This window comes from Anser cygnoides, chromosome 16 (genome assembly GCF_040182565.1).
Source record: "Anser cygnoides isolate HZ-2024a breed goose chromosome 16, Taihu_goose_T2T_genome, whole genome shotgun sequence".
NCBI classification, from domain to species: Eukaryota; Metazoa; Chordata; class Aves; order Anseriformes; family Anatidae; genus Anser; species Anser cygnoides.
Genome location: NC_089888.1, coordinates 9,207,692 through 9,226,707, shown reverse-complemented (window position 1 = coordinate 9,226,707; position 19,016 = coordinate 9,207,692). Strand labels below are relative to the sequence as shown.

Sequence of the window (19,016 nt, the reverse complement as noted above, 5' to 3'; positions counted from 1 at the left end):
CATGAGTGTGCAGTAAAGGATGTGCTTAGGCTGTATTATAGGTGCATAGAATTACAGAGGTAAACTTCATCGTTATAAAATTGGAATTCTAGTTCCTTTACAGTAATGGTGAAAAACAACCTTTGGGATCTCAGCCCTTTTGAGGAAAAGGTGAATGCAAATATTCCCTGGAGTATCACATGAAGAAAAACTTCTGCTTAAGGCTGTGGGTGGCTTTTTTTCTCCAGGAGTATTCCAGAAGTATTTTTTCCAACTGTATTGGAAAATTTAAAAGTGTGGTGTTTGTTTTTGGTGTTTTTTTTCTTCCTTGTATTGTTAATTTTGTAATTCCAGTTCACTCCTGCATAGTCTTGAATGTTTTGTTGCAGTTTATCAATATTTGAAGAAACTGGAGGTAGTAGTGATTTGTTTTTTCACCATTTAGCAGCAATTCAGTGATGTCCATGTTGCTACGGTGTTATGAGAGAAACTCTGCGCTTTCCTACTGGAATAGAGAATAACTTTCTCTTTTCTTATCTCCTCTGATAGTTTAGGGCACATGCTTCAACCTATTATCCGTACTTGTGTGAAATCATGCAATTTGACCTGATTCCTGAGCTTCGAGCTGTGCTACGGAAGTTCTTCCTGCGTATAGGTGTTGTGTTCAAAATCTGCATAACAGAGGAGCAAATACGGACAACTGGGACACACTTACCTTCGTGGTAGCCCTAAGTAGAGTTGATTACTTCTGCTTGTACATAAAGCTGTGTTCCAGAGATGGATTGAAGTGGATGGGGAAAAAATGGAACCCTGGTCTAGCAACAGAGCAGCGAGTTACTCTTACCACAGTGGCATTTGGGGAGGGATTGGGGGGTGGGTGGGGAAAAAAAACTCCTGTCCATCCTATGAGACTATCAGCAGTTTTTATTTAAATTGTTGCTTACAAAGTTAATACAGTGGATGTAAAGTCTATTTGTTTCAATGCTCGTCATCCTTACGATTGAGTCTGTCTCTTCTAGTCTTTTATCAATTGTTCAGTCTTGCAGCCCAACTAAATCTTATAAATCAGCTGAATTCCTTGATGGAAATTATGCCCCTTGGAAATAATGAATATAGTTGTATAGCCTTGTGATGTTAGCGTGTGTTCATAATAAACTATACTGCAGTGGCTAATGACCACCCAAGATCATTCTGGGTTTTTCTTTGTGTGCACATGGCTAGACCCAGCAGAGTGTCATAGTGGACAGCCCATAGGATATTTGAGGAAGCGGTTTTCCTGTTGTTTAGCAAGTCACTTTAAAACTATTTTCTTTTATTATCAGTGTTTCACCTACCAAGATTCATTTTTATTGTTATGGAAGGTTTTACATCAGGAGTACACAGTAGTATCTACCCCATTTAGCTTGTCAGTTTTGAGTTAAAGGTATTAAAAAAAGAAAAGACTTTTAAACTTTCCATTGACTTTTGTACATTGCCAAATCATGGACAGAAAGCATCTACAGTAATATTTAAAACAGGGTTCAAAGCAATTAAAAAAAAAAAAAAACTTGTTTACCCATGACCATAATGTATTCAGTAACAATTGTCTGTTTAGCAATAAGTCTTATCCTTAATACCTAGCCAGTTCTGTCTTTTTACTGCAGATTTGCAGCTTGTGATTTGTCTTTGTGCAAATCACTTCTGTTTTCAGCTGTTAGTTCCTATTGTGATGTAAAAATTGAATTCTCATGACAGCTCTAGCAAAATTAAACTTAAGATCATTCATGTACTATAACAGTAACCAATATATTTCTTTGCTTTCCAAGTATATATGAACCAAATGTGACTTAACACTACAGGTTTGCTTACCCTGGAGATGTTCCTTTCCTCCAAATGCATCAGGTTTCTGTGATGTAACACCAATTTGCAAGTGCAGTACTGCAGGACTGAATTTTGTCCTTTGAACTAATTTTAATTTCAAGTTTTGGACTTTCTGAAATGGAAAAGTATGGAGAAGTTCCACTTCCTAAAATATATGTAAACAAAAGTGTTATGTTAATCATTGTGCTACTCATATCAGCAAACCTCAAATATAAGAGTATTTAACAACAACAATGAAAAAATGGTATTGTGTTCAAACTATTCTTTTGCATTATAAGTTGAATTTCCTGGTAGGGCAGCCATAGTTGTCATAGCATTGGGATATAATATTTTTTTCTTTTGAGCTATTTCGAAAGGATTCTTACAGCGTTCTTCAGTAAATTGGCTTGTTCAATGTAAGCATTGTTTGGCAATTGTTTTGCAGGCAATAATACCAGTAAGGCTTTCATGATTTTATTTTCAACCAAAGAAAAGTAAACCATGATTGCAGCTCTCTAACTTTTAAACATCCTGTAGATAAATCTATACACTAATATTTTGTAGGAGGAAATATAGGGCTGCATTTTGCCATAGGAAAAGACTGAAAAATAAGCAATGCTAATATTTAACTTGCTGCATTTCAGATGTCCTTTTGTGTTGCATTTAGTATAGTTGCTTGTTCCCTGGTAATGTCTCTTAACTACAGTAAAAAAATGTATTTATTTTAATTATATTTAAATATGTAAGAATAGGTCCTTCTTTTTTCTTCCTGCCCTAGATAGTCCTTAAAATATATATATTTCAGATTTTTGAATGTCACTGCCTCATTGAATGTATACCCTTATCACCTATCAAAACAAAAACTGTAAAGAGTTGCATAATTATTCTTTATTTTATTGTTCTGAAAGCCTTACAACTCCTGTCTCATAATTTTCAAATCTGAAGTTACAACTGCATCATGGGCTTTCTTTAACGTGCAACATTTGTACTATCTCTACATATACAGTTAGGGCCTTTAATCATTCCTTTCCTTCAGCCTTAGTCCTGAGAGACTCCTTTTATTAGAGCTTGTATTGTATTTATGCCATTTATAAACTGCTGAAATTAGGCACGTGACATTAGAAACGTTTTAGACTTACTGCAGTTCATGAAGGAGAAGAGGGGACTGGAATGCAGTGGGATTGACACAGCCTTAATCCTGTCTCAGTTCTCTGAATTGATTGTAGATGTTAAAGCAATAAGAGTGGTTTGCTAAGTGTAATACCTGAAACAATTGTATTTGCATCAGCTTTTTGTTTTCCCCTATACAGTCAGAAAGATCATAACCCACAGACATCTCCGGGAAGCTAAAAATGCTGAGCCAAAACTCCTGCAGTAATCACTGCTGGTTCTGATCTTGTCCTGACTCTGCTGACGATAAGACTTTGCCTGTAGTAGTTTCCTAGGCTGCAGTGGAACTATGAACGAGAGCAGGGTTCTGTGTCAGCATGGCCTGGTAGAGATCAACATCTGTGCAATACATGGAGTAATAAAAACAAGGTTAGACTTTTGAAGTAGTGTTATGCAACAAATTAAAGTATAAAGTGATTTTAACTATAACGGTATTAATATGGAGACTGCATGGTATTTATTGCTACTTATTTTCGAACCTTGTAGGAAACAGGTAAGCAGTGGAGGGACAGTAACGAGAATCCTAAAACCTCCCTTCCACGTTGATTCTACCATCTTACAAGGAAGTTATTTTCAGAGGTTTATTACCTGTGTTTCATGTCACTTTCTGAGCTGTAACCAGAACAATCCAGAACAGCTTTCACTAATGCAAGCAACCAGCCCCCAACTTTTTGCTGTCTATTGAAGGATTAAATACAGAACCTTTTAAAACTGAGCTTTTCCTGTCAAAAGTGCGGCTCCCTTTAGTATGTAAATTGTTTGTTCAGCACCTTTACTGTTATTTCTGTGTAAAATGTATGTTTTCACCTATTTAAAATGCCTATGTTTTTGAGGACCTCCGTATTAAGTGCATTTACTACCAATAATTTAAAGAGCAGTACTTTGCCCAACGGATGTATACATTTTTGAGAGAATAGCGAAATTATAAAATATGAAAAAACTATGTAAAGTTTTCTACATGAAAATACTCTGTATAGTACTGTTATAATATTCCATGCTTTAATTAAGTGGTAAATCAATAAAGTTTTAAGAAGCGGTGTGTGTCTTTTGTGCTTTTTTTTTTTTTTGGACTTTACGGGGATGGGGGTGCCTCTGGTCAGCAGGATACTGACTAACCCGGTCCCTCGGGGCCTTATTACGTGGTGTGAGGCACAGAGGCCCCCTGGGGCTCGGCTGGTGGCAGCCCTCAGCCCCGTCCCGCCTTCCTCCTCCTCCTCCTCCTCTCCCTCACAGCAGCCACCTCCCCCCTCAGCCGCAGGCCCGGCCCGGCCCCGCCGCAGCGCCCCGCGGGCCGCGGCCGCCCATTGGCCGCCAGCCCCGTGTGGGGAGCGGGTCCGCGATTGGCTCGCCGCGCGGAAGGAGAGGCCGCCCATTGGCCCTGCGGCCAGGCCCCGCCCCCGCCCCGCGCGCTGCCGTCACGGTGCCGCCGCCGCGCCCTCTCGGCGCGGTTTGAATGTGAGGCGCAGCCCCGGCCCGCACGGCCCAGCCCGCCCCGCCGCCGCCGCCGCCGCCCCGGGGCAGCCGCCAGGTGAGCTTCGCCCGCGCCGCCCGGCCCTAACGCAGCCCCGCCGCCCGGCTCTCGGCACCGCGCCGCAGCGCTCCGCTCCGCGCTCGGCCCGCTGGGCCCGCGGCGCAGCGAGAGGCGCAGCTCACCATGCTGGGGCGCCTCGGCCCGCCTCCCGCGCGCCACGATTGGCCGGCGGCTGGCAGGCGGCTCCGCTCATTGGCGTTCGTGGTTGTCAGTCGGGGAGGCGGCGGGGAGCAAGTTAGTGTGAGGGCGGCGGGGCCCTGCGCCCCCACCCCTGGGCGCCATCCCGGGCTGAGGCGCCGGGGCCGGGGCCGGGACCGCGCCGCGATCGGGACCGGGCTGCCCAGGGCTCCCCTCCGCGCTCCGTCCCCGCCGCCGGCCTCCCCTCGGCCTCCTGCTGCGGCGGGAGGGAGCCGCGGAGGTGATCCCTGCGGTGGTCCCATGGCGATGCGGTGCGGCCGTGACCCGGCGGTCTGCCCCCAGCCCGCCCCCGCGCCCCCTCAGGCGGGCCGTGCCCGGCAGCGGTGCCGGAGCAGCTCGCTGAGGCGCCTCGCAGCGCGAGGCCGGCCGCGCTTTTGGGGTTTATTTTTAATTTCCCCTTTGAGCTGTCTGCTGCTGGCCGGAGTACCGCAGGGAAGCGTTCGGCGCCTTTGGGGGGTTCTGCAGAGGGAGTTCGAAACTTTCTCGTCTTGCCTGGCCTGCTGAGGGGACGCAGAGCGGCGCGCAGCGAAAAGCCTTGGGCTGCTGTGGTGAGAGCCGCTCGTGTCCCTCGTGGGAGGCAGCAGGGAAGGAACAGCTGGAGGAGGGGGTGAGGAGCCGAGAGCCGGCAGGTGAACATCACTGCTCTGTGGGCGGCATGGAACAGCGGCCTCAGGTCATCACCTTTGGCCTTCAAAATAAGCCCGAAGCCGGCTCGAGGCGTGGGACCCCTGTGTGCTGTGTGGGTATGAGGCATTTGGAGAAGGCCAGGCAGGATCCCCACCAAACCGAGCAGCGCGCTCTGAGTTTGGCTTCCATGTTGGGTCAGGTTCAGGCTTTTATGAAATGATTTCCACATGGGTTTGTACCTCAGTCTTGCCGACTTTTCCAAAGCAGATATTTTTTTTTCCTCTCTTTCTGAAAGGTTTCAGTATTTGTTTCAGCATCACACCACTGATACATGAGGTCGTTTTGTAGGAGAACAGATGAGGTGACTGTTGCTGGAGCTGTTTGCTTACCCTGTACTCTGTTAGGGTTTTGTTGGTTGATGTGTACAGGTGAATAAGGCTACAGGCAAGTAAACCCCCAGAAGGGAGGGACACTGCTCCCCCTCTTCCAGTGATATAGGTAGCGTAAAATAAAAACGGAGTAATTAAAACTCACTTCCTTGGCAAACGTGCTTAAATAGAAACTGTATTTATTGCACTCACTGTCAACATAGAACAAATGCAAAGTGGGGTGGGTAAATTTCAGCCTATCTTAACACTTAGAAACTCCAGGGGAAAAATAGCCTTTGGTTCCTCATTATTTCTCTAGCAAATGAGCCGTGCTGTTGGTGAGGAAGATGGCTGCGTGCAGCAGTTAGGGATGGGGTTCTGCGGTGGACTTGGTAGTGTTAGGTGATGGGCTCAGTGATATTAAGGGTCCTTTCTAACCTAAATGATTCTATAATAGGTGGTGATACCCTACACAACACATCTATTACAGCATTTCTTGATACTGTTTTAGTGTTACTGTGATTTTAAGTATTCCATTTAAAGCTGTGAAGTTAATCTATCACTGTGGTGAGTATGAGGGTATCTGTGGGAGGATGACTAGGGAGGACTAATTTGATTTATTTGCACAAAGTTATTCTGAAATAAGTATTGCTGTTTAAATGAATGCCTACCCTAGTCTGAGTTAATTTTGCAGAGTGGACAACCCCTTTGGCAGTGTGCAGTCTTTCATCTTTATAGAAATTCATTTTCTGTTCAGAGTTTTCTGTAGATAATGAGTATTTATTTTAAGCAAACCTTTACTCTCCAATGCACTTTGAATTGCTCCATTTCCAATTATCTAAGGCAGGGCTATTCAGCTTTTCAACCAGGAGTAGGTTTCTGTGGCTGACAGTAGTTCTCAAAAGCAAAACCCAACTCATGCTGTCATGAAAGAGTAAGTGATCATCTTTGCGCTGTACCTGAGTAATGGTTCACTGGATGTGTGGTCCTGTTTTAGGAGCTTGGTTTCAATAAACCGTTCAGTAACAGCTATGTGGAGTTGAAAAAATTGAATGTTTTTTCTTTTGTGTTTAGTGCATGCTAGCTGTTGTTTTATTGCACCAGCCATATAAGATGAGACCATGCTTTATGAAACGTAGTCAAAAAGAGCAGATGGGTGTCTTCTGCGGAATCAAGTTTTACGTATGCGTAGCTTATAGGTTGGATTTTCTAATTTGTGTTTTTAACAAAACTACTTGTGGGTCATAGGTTCTGCCAAAATGGAGCTGAGCGATGCCAATTTACAGACCTTAACTGAGTATCTAAAGAAAACACTGGATCCAGATCCTGCTATAAGGCGTCCTGGTAAGTGATTGTCGTGTGAGACCAAGAAGTTTGGTTTCATTTTAGCTCTTCAGTCTGTATATAACAAACTTCAGCTGAAGTTTATGCAAAACTTATTTTACAGAAATTCTCTGTCTCCTTTAAAAAACAACAAGAAAACAAAAACTTGACACCTAGTGAAGGGTGGATGTAAATATAAACTTATTTTCTGTTTGCTTTTCATATTTTTTTCCTGACTTTTTTTGTACTGTTGTTATTTAAAACAGGGATGCTGTTTATGATGAACAGGGGCTGGCTTCTGTCAGGACATGGCTTTTAAAAATGCTGAAGAGGCTATATTTCCACAGCCTGCTTTGAATTGAGAGCTTTTGTTAATAGCAGAAGCATTAAAGAGCTTAGTAATGAAGAAGCTACAGTACCTTTTGGTACTTGCCCAGTGTATCTGTTGTTGTGAGGCTCTGGAGATGTGTTCATGTGTTGATTATTTTAAATGGACCTTTGAGAAATCGTAGGACTCCAGTTAGAAAATCAGTTCAACCTTTGCTAACCTTACTGTATTCTCTCACAGCGGAAAAGTTTCTTGAGTCAGTTGAAGGAAGCCAGAATTATCCATTGTTACTCTTAACGCTGCTGGAGAAATCACAGGAAAATGTCATCAAAGTTTGTGCATCTGTAACATTCAAGAACTACATTAAAAGGAACTGGAGAATTGTAGGTATTCTAGTGAGTAGTTCTGCTAAGATCTAGTAATCCTTTTAAGATCCAATACTGTAGTCTGTAGTAACCTTGAACTGAAGAATGCTTGTATGTTTTCACTTTGCGAGAGAAGATAGATCATATAGGAAACAAACACCAAGCGTAACTTAGGGATAAGGGACTAAAACCTCCTCTGTTGGAATCCATTCTATTAAAAAAGAAATAGAGCTGGGGGATAAAATGGTGAAGGAAGAATTCTTCCTGTGATCGTACTTCTTTAGAAATATGCGTACAATATTTACAGCCCATTTAACTAACTGTAATGTTTTTACACCAAAATGATTGCGAAGTTTCTATATTTGTGAGCTGCCCAGGTTGGCCTGTATCTATTGGCGTAGTGTTAGCGCCATTTCTAGCCAGCACTGCAGCTGGAAGTGATGATGCTGGTTTCTATTTCATGTTAGTGCTTCTGGGGCATAGAAGCCTTGACGGTCTAACGTGTAGAAGTATTTGTAGACGTAAGATAGAAATATTGCCATTTAACTTCATTTTATCCTTTATTTTGAAGATGTCAGAAAAAAAAATCATTTAGAACTTTCCTCATTAGTGGAATTTAATTAATGATGTAAAGTATTACGTTCAAGAGCTCAAATCCTTCAGTGATGAAAGATATTAATTGCTAGTATTTGTATTTTGTCTCCCAGAAAGAACTGTTTGTATATCTGAAAGAGTACCAAATGTGTACTCTTGTTTTATGTCTCAGTGCCTATTTAAAAATTTGCATGTGCCTTTTCTTCCCCTGCCTGTCATGCAAATATTAAGAAGCTATTGCAGTCCTAGATCTGGTTACGTTTGTTAAAATCAGCACACTCACTCTGGCATGAAATTTCTAGAACTTTGTGTTGGTAACACTGCATTTTCAGTCATTTCTCCAAATTTCCATCTTTATCTGTAGAGTATTTACAGTAGAAATAGCACTCAGTTACAGAAAAATTTGTGTCTTCGTTGGTATGGGTTACTGAAGTTCTTCAGCATGAGGTTTTGTGTTGGAGTAGGAGGAGATGCCCTGCAGTAAGTGCATCCAGGGGACTGGTAGGATTGCTGTGTGACTTCAAGCACATTGCTTTTTTCAAAATTGAAGCTTTCATTTCAGAAGCTGTGTGAACATGAACAGCCTCAAGGCTGCCTTACTTAGATCAAATGGTATAATTTAATAGCATTGAACTTGGACTGATACAAAGCTCAGAGGAAGGAAAAGGGTTTTGCTTACTTAAGCACTTTGATTTGGTAGACCCTGGAAAGCCAGCTGTGTAGGGCATTTCTGGAGAGAGGGAAGAGTGTGCTTTTTATTTTTTTTCTTGGATTTGGTTTTATTTCAAGTATTTGTAAGATGGTCACCCATGCTGCTTTCCATGTCTTGTTTAAAAAAAAAAAAAAAAAGCCTAATTTCCTTGGAAAAAATCTCATAAATAACCTCAAACAAGTAGGATTTGCTGTTTCTCATTTCACTACCACCTCTCTCCTCTTCATCTATCTAAGTACAAGTTTAGTAGTGCCATCTGCTTAAAGGCATCTTAAGATTGTTGAATTACTCTCTGCAGTGCTGGATGACTTCTAGGTTTCTAAACTTCAGTGCTGTCATCACAGATAATGTGACTGTCACTGGTTGGTGACAAGCCTTAGAATTTTATTTCTTTAATAGAGATGCCATAATTTACTACCACTTAGTACTACTGACTGACAAGGTTTTGAACTGGTTGGCTAATTCTTAAAGCCCATGTTAACATTTGTGTGTGTGTGTCACCTGCACCCATCTTCCTGTACAGTTTCTAGAAAACAAGGCTCGAGGCAGCTCGCACACAGTAAGTTTTGAGGTTAGCAGAAATGAGGACAGACATGGTTTGGTGTGCTGAAAAAGGAGACTGTTGGTTAAATTTATGTATGTTACTGGCACGTGCACCCACCCTTGTTGCTGCTGAATTGTTTTGTAAAGTTGGTGTTAGAGGAGAAAATTAGTTCAAGGTTTTGTAGAAAGGTGTAATTTCTTTCAGCTTTTTTCAGATACCACTGTGAGATTCATTGTAGGCTTTGACAGATCTCTTAGCTTCTTCAACAACGTAATAGTTGCATAAATGTCTTGGCTTCGAAGTACTGGTATTTGCACAGTGCCTGAAGTGTACTAATATGCCTATGACTTAATTATTGTTCTAATTGTAGGTGGAGGATGAACCGAACAAAATCTGTGAATCAGACAGGATAGCCATTAAAGCCAACATCGTGCCCTTGATGCTTAGCAGCCCAGAACAAATACAAAAGCAGGTAATAAGGCAATTTCTGGTTGTGTCCATGAGACTTTTAGAATATTGCAAGTGTGTCTAAGAGGCTCTGGTTACTGGCAGCGCTCCCTTGGCCTTCCAGTGACATCACCTCTATCCAAATAACTTGGAGTATATTGTTGAAGGTACTTCTGCCCACTTTAAAAAAATATCTTATATCTAAGTTCCAGCACTAGGTGGTTAAGTATAATAATTGTAGAAAGTGAAACTGCACGTGCAGATACATTGGATTTAAAGTGAGATTTCTTGTGATGAAAAATAGTAGATGCTTAACCCGATGATTTTTGAATCTGACAAGAACAATAAGCATTCTTAAATATTTGTAACATCTGGCATGACAGCTGCATTCTTTTTGTAAGTAGTCTGCTATTATATCATGTAATGGTTATATTTCCTTTCCAGTTAAGTGATGCTATTAGTATTATTGGTCGGGAAGACTTCCCTCAGAAATGGCCAGACTTGCTGACAGAAATGGTGAATCGTTTTCAAAGTGGAGATTTCCATGTCATTAACGGGGTCCTTCGTACTGCTCACTCTTTATTTAAAAGGTATTGGAAATAAGGGAATTAATATATGGGTCAAAACATTTTTGTTTGACTCAGACTTTTTACTGTTGGACTTAATTTTTTTGTATTTACAAAGTTTACCTCTGTGGCTCTAATTATGCTGATTGACTTTTTAGTAAGACTTGAAGTGGTTATCAAATTTTACACCTTTCATAGTCTTTAACTATGCTGTTTAGTTCTTGTGTTTACTTGACCAGATTTGTTTCAAGGTCCAGTGTGAAAAATCACATTTCTTCCTAAATTAACTTGTGTCAACTGAAGACTATTCTATTTTTTGTGTATTTTTTTTTCTCACTTATCAGGTACCGCCATGAATTTAAGTCAAATGAATTATGGACAGAGATCAAACTTGTACTTGATGCCTTTGCATTGCCCTTGACAAACCTCTTTAAGGTATTTATTGTTGAATAATTTCTAAAAACAAGTCTAGCGTTCTGAATTGCTTGTCGTGAATGTCTACAAAAGGAAAACTTAGAAACAGTTGGAACTGTTAATGATGTTCCAGCTAGAGTGAGGAATGAGATGGGATCAGTAAGAGGAAGAAAAGGAACTGTATTTTCTGGTTTTAAAAAAAAAAGTGAAAAATACCATGTCACGTGATACTTGTCAATATCTCTTGTTGATCTGGTTTGTGTGTGTGTTACTTCACTGAATCTTATGTCTTTTTCTAGGCAACTATTGAACTTTGCAGCACACATGCAAATGATGCTAGTGCTTTGAAGGTTCTATTTTCTTCTCTCGTTCTAATTGCGAAGCTGTTCTACAGTTTAAATTTTCAGGTGAGTCTCCTTGTTTTTCTAATAGTTTTGCTTTGATTTCACAAAGCTGTTACGCTCTTATTTATAGGATCCATTTGAGGCAGCCTTTAAGGCCATCTCTGAGTATGAGCCATGAAAGACAAAAGTCAAATGCTTGAGTTTATACCCGCTGTGCTCTTTTATTAATGCATCTGTACCGATACGAATTCAGTCAAGTAGATGAAAGTCAATTAGTTTAAACTAGTAACTATAGCACTATAGTAGCAAGCAATTCTAGTGGAGTTTTATTTTTTTAATGAGATCTAAATTTCTAGCATTAAACAAATGCACTGTATGAAAAATGGTAAAAATAGACTCTGCTGAGGTGATGTATAGTGTTTCACCGTGAGCATAACCCTGTGAAGTGTGATGATCATGACTTGATTGCTGGGCTGCTCTTTCTATATTGGGCAAAAGAACAAGTTGGAGCTAAAAGGAAGGTCTGTGCTTTCTTATTCTAAGAGACAGGGGAAATAAAGTTCTTTCCATATAAAGCTGTAGGCTATATAGGGTATAAGCAACTAGTATTTTTGGAAATGTGCTTCAAAGCCTCTGTCTGTCGGGTTTTCATTTATGGGGTTGCTTTTGTAGTAGGGCAGGGCAAGGTGGTAGTGTTTTGTTTCGTAGATGTATTTTCCACAATTCATTGTCCCTTAGTAGATTATAAGGTGGATACATATTACTTAAAACAAAGATATATTATCTGAGCAGTGCAGTCACAAATTAAAATGTCGATTTATGCTTTTCCTTCACAGGATCTTCCTGAGTTTTTTGAAGATAACATGGAAACATGGATGACAAATTTTCATACTCTTTTAACTTTAGATAATAAACTTTTGCAGACTGATGTAAGTACTGCATAAACCTCCTGTTTTGCCTCTGTATGGTGGAGAGGGCTGATAAGAGAACCGAGGTCTAATTCTGAGTGATGTAATGTTTCCTTTGTTGGGTAAACAAAGAAATAGAATGACTATAAGGAAATGCAATTTAAGAGAAGTAGCTCCATTGTCTAAAAATTTGGTTTCCAGTTCTTGAAGTTACATATTAGTTACAGGTATAGGTAGCTGTGTGCAGAAGTCAAATTACCAATACTTGTCAGTGAATATCTTCTTTTGAGGGGATCTGCGAAAGTAACCTTTAGAACACAGGGTATCTTAAAGAACTTGAAACATGTGAACATATAAGGCATGACATCTTTAAGTAGTTTAGTTTGCCATTTGCTGTCTTTGCTTAATTATAATAATTAGTAGTTTCACATGTGAAAAGCGATACCAAGTCATCAAAGCTCAAATTCATTTTGTGCAATGCTTTCCTTATTTTAAACGCTGTTGTCTTCCAGATGCAGTACAGTAGCTTGCCACGTGGTGGAGCCAATGAAACTATAAATGCCTTTAAAATATATCGGGGGCACATTAAGTGCATCTTGTGCTATAGTTTCATGGTCATTTTAGGCTAGCGATGGTGCAAAAGAAGCCTTGCTTATCTTTTTTCTTGCTCTTCTCTTTTGTTTGTGGGCTGAACTGACATCCAAGCACAGACATCCATGCAGTTGCATGCTGACATGCATTAAAATTGAAAGTTGGGATTAAAAAAAAAAAGAGGGAGGGTGTTCTTTGTGTGGTGTTTTTTAATTATTAATATTATTCCAACACATTTTTCCAATTCGCTTTGCAGTTCCACAAACATCTGTGCTGATATGGAGAAGGCGGGAAAAAAAAACACACTTCTAGCAACTGTATCAATTTAAAGTAGCAAGATAGAATGCCTCCTGAATGTGTACTTTCAGTGCTTTGTGTTACCTTTTACAAATTTAATAGGAAAATTAATTCTGCACTGAATCTTTCCGGGTCTAAATCACTTAAAGTGTGTAGTACCGTTATTTGAATTGTGAATATAATAGCACAAATGTATGAACTGTAGTGCACTTCCAGTACAAATCAGCAAAATACAGTAGTTCCAGGAAAGTGGGATGGGTTTCTCTGACCTACTTAGAACATGGTAAAATAATACTGTATTTCCTTGAAATATGTTGATACTTTTAATACTTAAGTAGTGTTGAAATGTGGATGCTTAAGTTCCTACTTTTGTTTTATGTGAGGATGAAGAAGAAGCTGGGTTACTGGAGCTCTTGAAATCACAAATTTGTGATAATGCTGCTTTATATGCTCAAAAATATGATGAAGAATTCCAGCCCTACCTGCCACGTTTTGTAACGGCAATCTGGAATCTGTTAGTCACAACAGGCCAAGAAGTGAAATATGACTTGGTAAGCTGTTAAAAAGTGATCTTGTCAAGTTCAATAATGAATTATAAATTATTCATTCATGCTAAAGTTGTATGTGTTTTGTGTGTGCTTCTATTCTAGTTGGTTAGCAATGCAATCCAGTTTCTGGCCTCAGTTTGTGAAAGACCACATTACAAGCATCTCTTTGAAGACCAGAATACATTGACAAGCATCTGTGAAAAAGTTATTGTTCCCAATATGGAATTTAGAGGTACCTTTTCAAGATATGAATTTTCAAAGACACAGTAAAATATAACTGTAATTATAATAATGTTTTGCTTTACAGGACTAAGAATTGAGGATCACATCCCGTGTACTTTAGTACTAGATTCAAAACCAAGTTTCTACAGCAAATTGCTGTGCTATGGGCTTTGTAAAATTGTTGTATGAATGTATCTAATAATTCTTCTGTCCTACTGTGATCTCAAATTGAAAAATATAGAATGTCTAAGTCATGTGCCATCAATATGTTTTCATGCTTGAAGTGAACACCAGAATAATCGAAGGAGCCTAAATAGGCATGGATATACGGCCTACTGAATTGTAATGTCTGTTTCTCCAAGATGGATTTATGTTAATCCTAGTATCTAAAATGCATTGTGTTCCAAATGTGTTACAGCAATAAGAAGTATCTCTAAGTTTATGACTCCGGAAAACTCTTTTAAATACACTTAGTATTGAATATGTCTTTTAAATCAGGAATGCATTAGCTCATGAGTATGAAAGATTGCAATTTGTGGGGCAGCAAGCTAAACAGGCTAGTCTGACTGGATATTTCTGATTAATGTCTATGAGTGTTACAGAGAAGTACTTGAAAAAATAAGTTGATAATGATACCCCTTTTTAGCATAAAAAACATCTCAGTATTAAAACTCTTATGTATTTTATATTTTCAGCTGCTGATGAAGAAGCATTTGAAGATAATTCTGAAGAATATATAAGAAGGGATTTGGAAGGATCTGGTAATCCACAGATTTATACTAAGAATACTTGGTCTTTAAATATAGCTCTGAAGAGCTGAAGCAATATACTGAGGCTTTTAAAACTTATTTTTGAACTTGGGAAGCTTTTTTCCTTAAGATATTTTATCCAGTTTTTTGGTCAAGTTTACTGTCAGGATGTGCCTGTCCCAGTGTCTTTTTGTTTTGAACAATGTTTTTATAGTTTCTTTTCTTAATTGGATCGGTATGTCTCCTGCGCTACACGTGTTCTCGTATCAGCAAATATAGCCTGTAAGTCAATGCTGAGTAGTGGCCATAGTTGTGTATTTAGTTCCTGTGCGTGGAGTTTTAAATAACGTGGATAGACTCTCTGCCTCTATTTGGTAGTCTGTTGTGTTTAAACTGAAACTCTGACCAGTTCTGCATACAAATCTGTGATGAAGCCAGCTGGACGGCAGCCTGCCTTCGTATGCTGGCACTGTGTTCCAACCACTGTAATAACTGTCCTGAAAACACAGCGCTGTGCTAACAGAGCTGCTTGATTTTCTGATTGTCTGTCTCCAGCCAGGTCAGCGCACAAATGAACCAAATCTAGATCTGTGTGATAACTCTGTATGGGCTGTTCTGTGCCGCCGACATAGCGCTGACTGACACTTTTAGATGAATGGAACTTCATAATAGGTTTGAGAAATTCCTGTACATTGGAAGTAGAGGAAAAAGTTTTGATTTTTTTTCAAGCAAATATTTTATCATTCTTATCCAGGATTATAGGTATTAGTGAAGCTTATAAAAGCTTGTTAGCTATTTCTGCTTTTAAGAGAATTTAGACAAGAAGTATTTGTGTTCTTCTGAGATGTCTTTAGAAATGCACTCTGTTGCATTTAAATTCACTTGCTTTATTTTCCTTTTGTCCCTTCTATTAGTATATAGTGTTAAAGACCAGCTGACCTTTTTTTTCTTTTTTTCTTGAGACAATTTTTACAGATTTTTTACTAGAAAAAAATACTGTTTGTTTTTAACCAGTGGCTAAGCACCACACAGCAGTTTGCGTACTCCCCACCCTGCTGTGATGGGATGGGGGAAGAGACTAGGCAGTGCAAAACTGAGAAGACTCATGGGTTGAGATAGTTTAATAAGTGAAAGAAAGAGGAAGAAAACAGAAGGAAAAGCCAATTGCTTACCATTTCCCACAAGTACACTGATGCCCAACCTGTCCCCAAGCAATGGTTGCCTTTTCAAAAACACTCTACCCTCAGTTTTTATTGCCAAGCATGATGTTACATGGCATGGGATAATAGCACTGTGGTCCCTTTGGATCAGCTGTCCAGGTTGTGTCCCTTCCTAGTTTCTTGCCCACCTCAAGCTTCCTTGCTAGGAAGGCAGAGAAGGAAAAAGAAAGCATTGACACCATGTAAGTACTGCTCAGCAAGAGCCAAAACACTGGTGTGTTATTAAGGCAGTTTTAGTCACCAGTCTAAAAACACATCATCATACAGGCTGTTGTAGAGAAAAATTTAACTCATAACTGCCAGACTCAGTACGTTTCTGTGTGTAATTATCAAGATAGTAAAAAGCCTCCCCCTGAATCCTTGCTGAAACTTTCTGTAGGGTACATTGAAAACAGTGAAAACACGTGCATTACTGTTAGGTGTCCATTCCTCATTTTGCTGTGCAAATAGCCCTTGGTATTAAATTAAGTAAGAAGAGTTAAATGTGTTCTTAGGCATCAATGTGGAGTGTGGCTGTAGCTTGAAAAGCTGTGCATTTCTGATACATTTTAATTATTGTGCTTAGTAACATGAAAAGCTATGTATTTTCTCATATCCAAAGAACCTTTTGTTCTTGTGCAGATATTGACACCAGACGCAGAGCAGCTTGTGATCTGGTCAGAGGCCTGTGCAAGTTTTTTGAGGGGCCTGTGACAGGGATTTTTTCTGGATACGTTAATTCCATGCTGCAGGAATATGCAAAGAATCCATCTGTTAACTGGAAGCACAAAGATGCAGCTATTTACCTTGTCACGTCTTTGGCATCCAAAGCTCAGACACAGAAGGTACTGCTATTTGTTTTAATCTATAAGTATTCAAAAATTACAATGTCTATGAGGACTAGAGGATTGATGCAATTCCTTTTATTCTGCTTCTAAATGGGAATAACTAGATTTGTAGTAGTTTAATGTTGATGAGACTAAAAGTCATCTGTAATATAATACTTTCACAGCTGATGGAAATGTGATGGTATGTCATCTTCAGATAGATTGGGCAAAGTCAACAAGCACTTGTGACCATTTGGCAGGTCTTATTAGTATGTGTGAAACAGTGACATAAAGAAACAAAATTGGCTTGAGTCCAGCATCTGTGAGCTTTCACGTGTTACTGAGCCAGAGTTTATAAGCCATGGAAGGCCAAATCCAGCTTCACAGAAGATGATCAGTGGTGTTGAGCAGGCTAGAAGGAATCCGAGCGACACGGTTTTTGTCATTATATTCCATAATGTCTCTTGTTGTGTTAGTGTTTATTGTCTTAGAAATGGCAATCAGGTAAAACTGAAGTATTTATATAATTTTTCTGTTCTCATTCGGAATTGGAGTGTGACTCTTAAACTCTTCATTTTCAAAAGGCTTGTCATTAAAAAAAAAAAAAGTATCAAGTTAATAAGCTGCTAATGTTTTTCTGTCTAAAACTCTGGTTTGTTATTACTGTTATATGCTATTATTCCTCAACTCAGGACTAATGAATTTTGAACCCCAGTAGTGTTACAGCTGAAACCTAGACACTGAAAAAGTTAAGAAATGGGGTGGTCCTCTGCTTGGGATTATTGAAATTGCATCTTTTTATGGGCATACACACTTTAGAATGCTTTTATTAAAAAGATACAAAAATCAGTGGGAAAAATAGCTCAGTGAGAGCATATATAAAAACAGGGTTTTTTTTTATTTTATTTTTTTTAGCATGGAATAACCAAAGCCAATGAACTTGTTAATCTGACGGAATTCTTTGTGAATCACATTCTACCTGACTTAAAGTCTCCTAGTGGTAAGTTTAATGTTAGTTTTCATGCATTATCTTTTGTGATATGTCTAGAACCTTGATTGTGACCATTGTTTCTTAAGGCTCAAGTAGAAGTTAAAAAGTGCTCATGTATCAGCATTATCTCTGAGCCAGAAGCCTGTTTACACCTGGCACATAGGAAGTAATTCAAGTTAGTTTGACCAGCGATGAATGAGTTTTTAAACAAAGGTGGATTACCGCATGCTGTCTGCAAGATCAGGGCACGTACACACATGGTTGCTATCCGCTGACATGCTTTAACTTGTTGAATCAATGTAATTTGACATCTGTAATTGAGACCTTACAACAAACATCTACGTTAAACAAAACTCGGAGAAGTTAAAGTACTGAAGTCCAGGTTGCAGCCTGTACTAGTGTGTATTAATGAGACTACAGGTGTCTAGGTTTAAGCAACATGATGTATTTATACTTTAGCAATTATCTTATGACATTCAGAGGGTAGTGGGTAGTCTTGGAACATGCCATTGCAGTCTGCTAGAATCAGAGCCAGAAGGGGAACTTTTACGTTGAACAGTTGCACAATATGTTTAATGTTATTGCAGAGTGCCCAGACAGAGATGCATAAACTAAGCAAAACAGAAAAATGTTTTGTGTATTACCTGGGATGGGGATTCAGGAGTTAATATCACTTCTAATATGTAGAATATGTTCAGTAATGTGTATTTTTTTTATTGCAGTGAATGAATTCCCTGTGCTAAAAGCTGATGGTATCAAATATATCATGATTTTTAGGAGCCAAGTAAGTTTTTCTTCTACTCTTACAGTAAAAACATACTGTGGTCTGTTACTTTACACTTGCCAAGCCTAATTTATCTTACTTGGCCATATGTTAACTCAGCAGGTGTTTAGACAGCCATACATAACATTTCCTGCTGAATTTTGAGTTTTGAAAGTAAATGATACTGCTGCTATAAATATCAAATGGACATGTAGCCTATATTCTGTCCATACGCTATTGGACACTGCGTATCTTAGCATGCTTAGTCCTGTGACCCACTCAGATTTAATTACCCATTAAGACAAAGTAAAGTGGAAAAAGAAATAAACATTAGGAATATATGCATTTAAAATCACACATTGATATTGTAGGGGAAATACTCAAGAGATGACAGAAATAGGTACCTCTCAGTTGTCAAGGTGTGTTTTAGCAACTGGAGGAGCCTTCTGAGACTTCTTCTTTCTGCCACGCTTTCAATTTACAGTTGATGAGTTCAGTGATTATGTTCTAGTGTTGAACCATCTCTATTTTTCTGTAATTTATATAATTTGTTGCTATATTTTTTTTTTTAG

General features: G+C 39.3%; 2 protein-coding genes across 4 annotated transcripts in view; both read left to right on the top strand.

The window, feature by feature from the left end:
- Positions 1-4,025, top strand: part of ARFGEF2 (ADP ribosylation factor guanine nucleotide exchange factor 2) — a 61,278-nt gene extending 57,253 nt beyond the window's left edge. For both annotated transcript variants that reach the window (XM_013188587.3, XM_048072567.2), the window contains exon 39: positions 529-4,025. In XM_013188587.3, the coding sequence (XP_013044041.3) occupies positions 529-705 (177 nt within the window). In that variant the 3' untranslated portion in view covers positions 706-4,025. The remainder of the gene's footprint in view (positions 1-528) is intronic.
- A 359-nt stretch (positions 4,026-4,384) lies between these two features.
- The window catches only part of CSE1L (chromosome segregation 1 like), a 22,330-nt gene continuing 7,698 nt past the window's right edge, over positions 4,385-19,016 (top strand). The window contains exons 1-14 of one of the 2 annotated variants that reach the window (XM_066978048.1): positions 4,385-4,516; positions 6,961-7,056; positions 7,604-7,746; positions 9,949-10,050; positions 10,470-10,615; positions 10,936-11,026; positions 11,305-11,412; positions 12,186-12,278; positions 13,529-13,696; positions 13,796-13,925; positions 14,611-14,676; positions 16,506-16,708; positions 17,606-17,690; positions 18,404-18,465. In XM_066978048.1, coding sequence (XP_066834149.1) covers positions 6,972-7,056; positions 7,604-7,746; positions 9,949-10,050; positions 10,470-10,615; positions 10,936-11,026; positions 11,305-11,412; positions 12,186-12,278; positions 13,529-13,696; positions 13,796-13,925; positions 14,611-14,676; positions 16,506-16,708; positions 17,606-17,690; positions 18,404-18,465 — 1,482 coding nt within the window. In that variant the 5' untranslated portion in view covers positions 4,385-4,516; positions 6,961-6,971. Of the gene's footprint in view, positions 4,517-4,870; positions 5,266-6,960; positions 7,057-7,603; positions 7,747-9,948; positions 10,051-10,469; positions 10,616-10,935; positions 11,027-11,304; positions 11,413-12,185; positions 12,279-13,528; positions 13,697-13,795; positions 13,926-14,610; positions 14,677-16,505; positions 16,709-17,605; positions 17,691-18,403; positions 18,466-19,016 lie in introns of those variants that run through there. The other variant, XM_013189747.3, reaches the window with a different exon arrangement.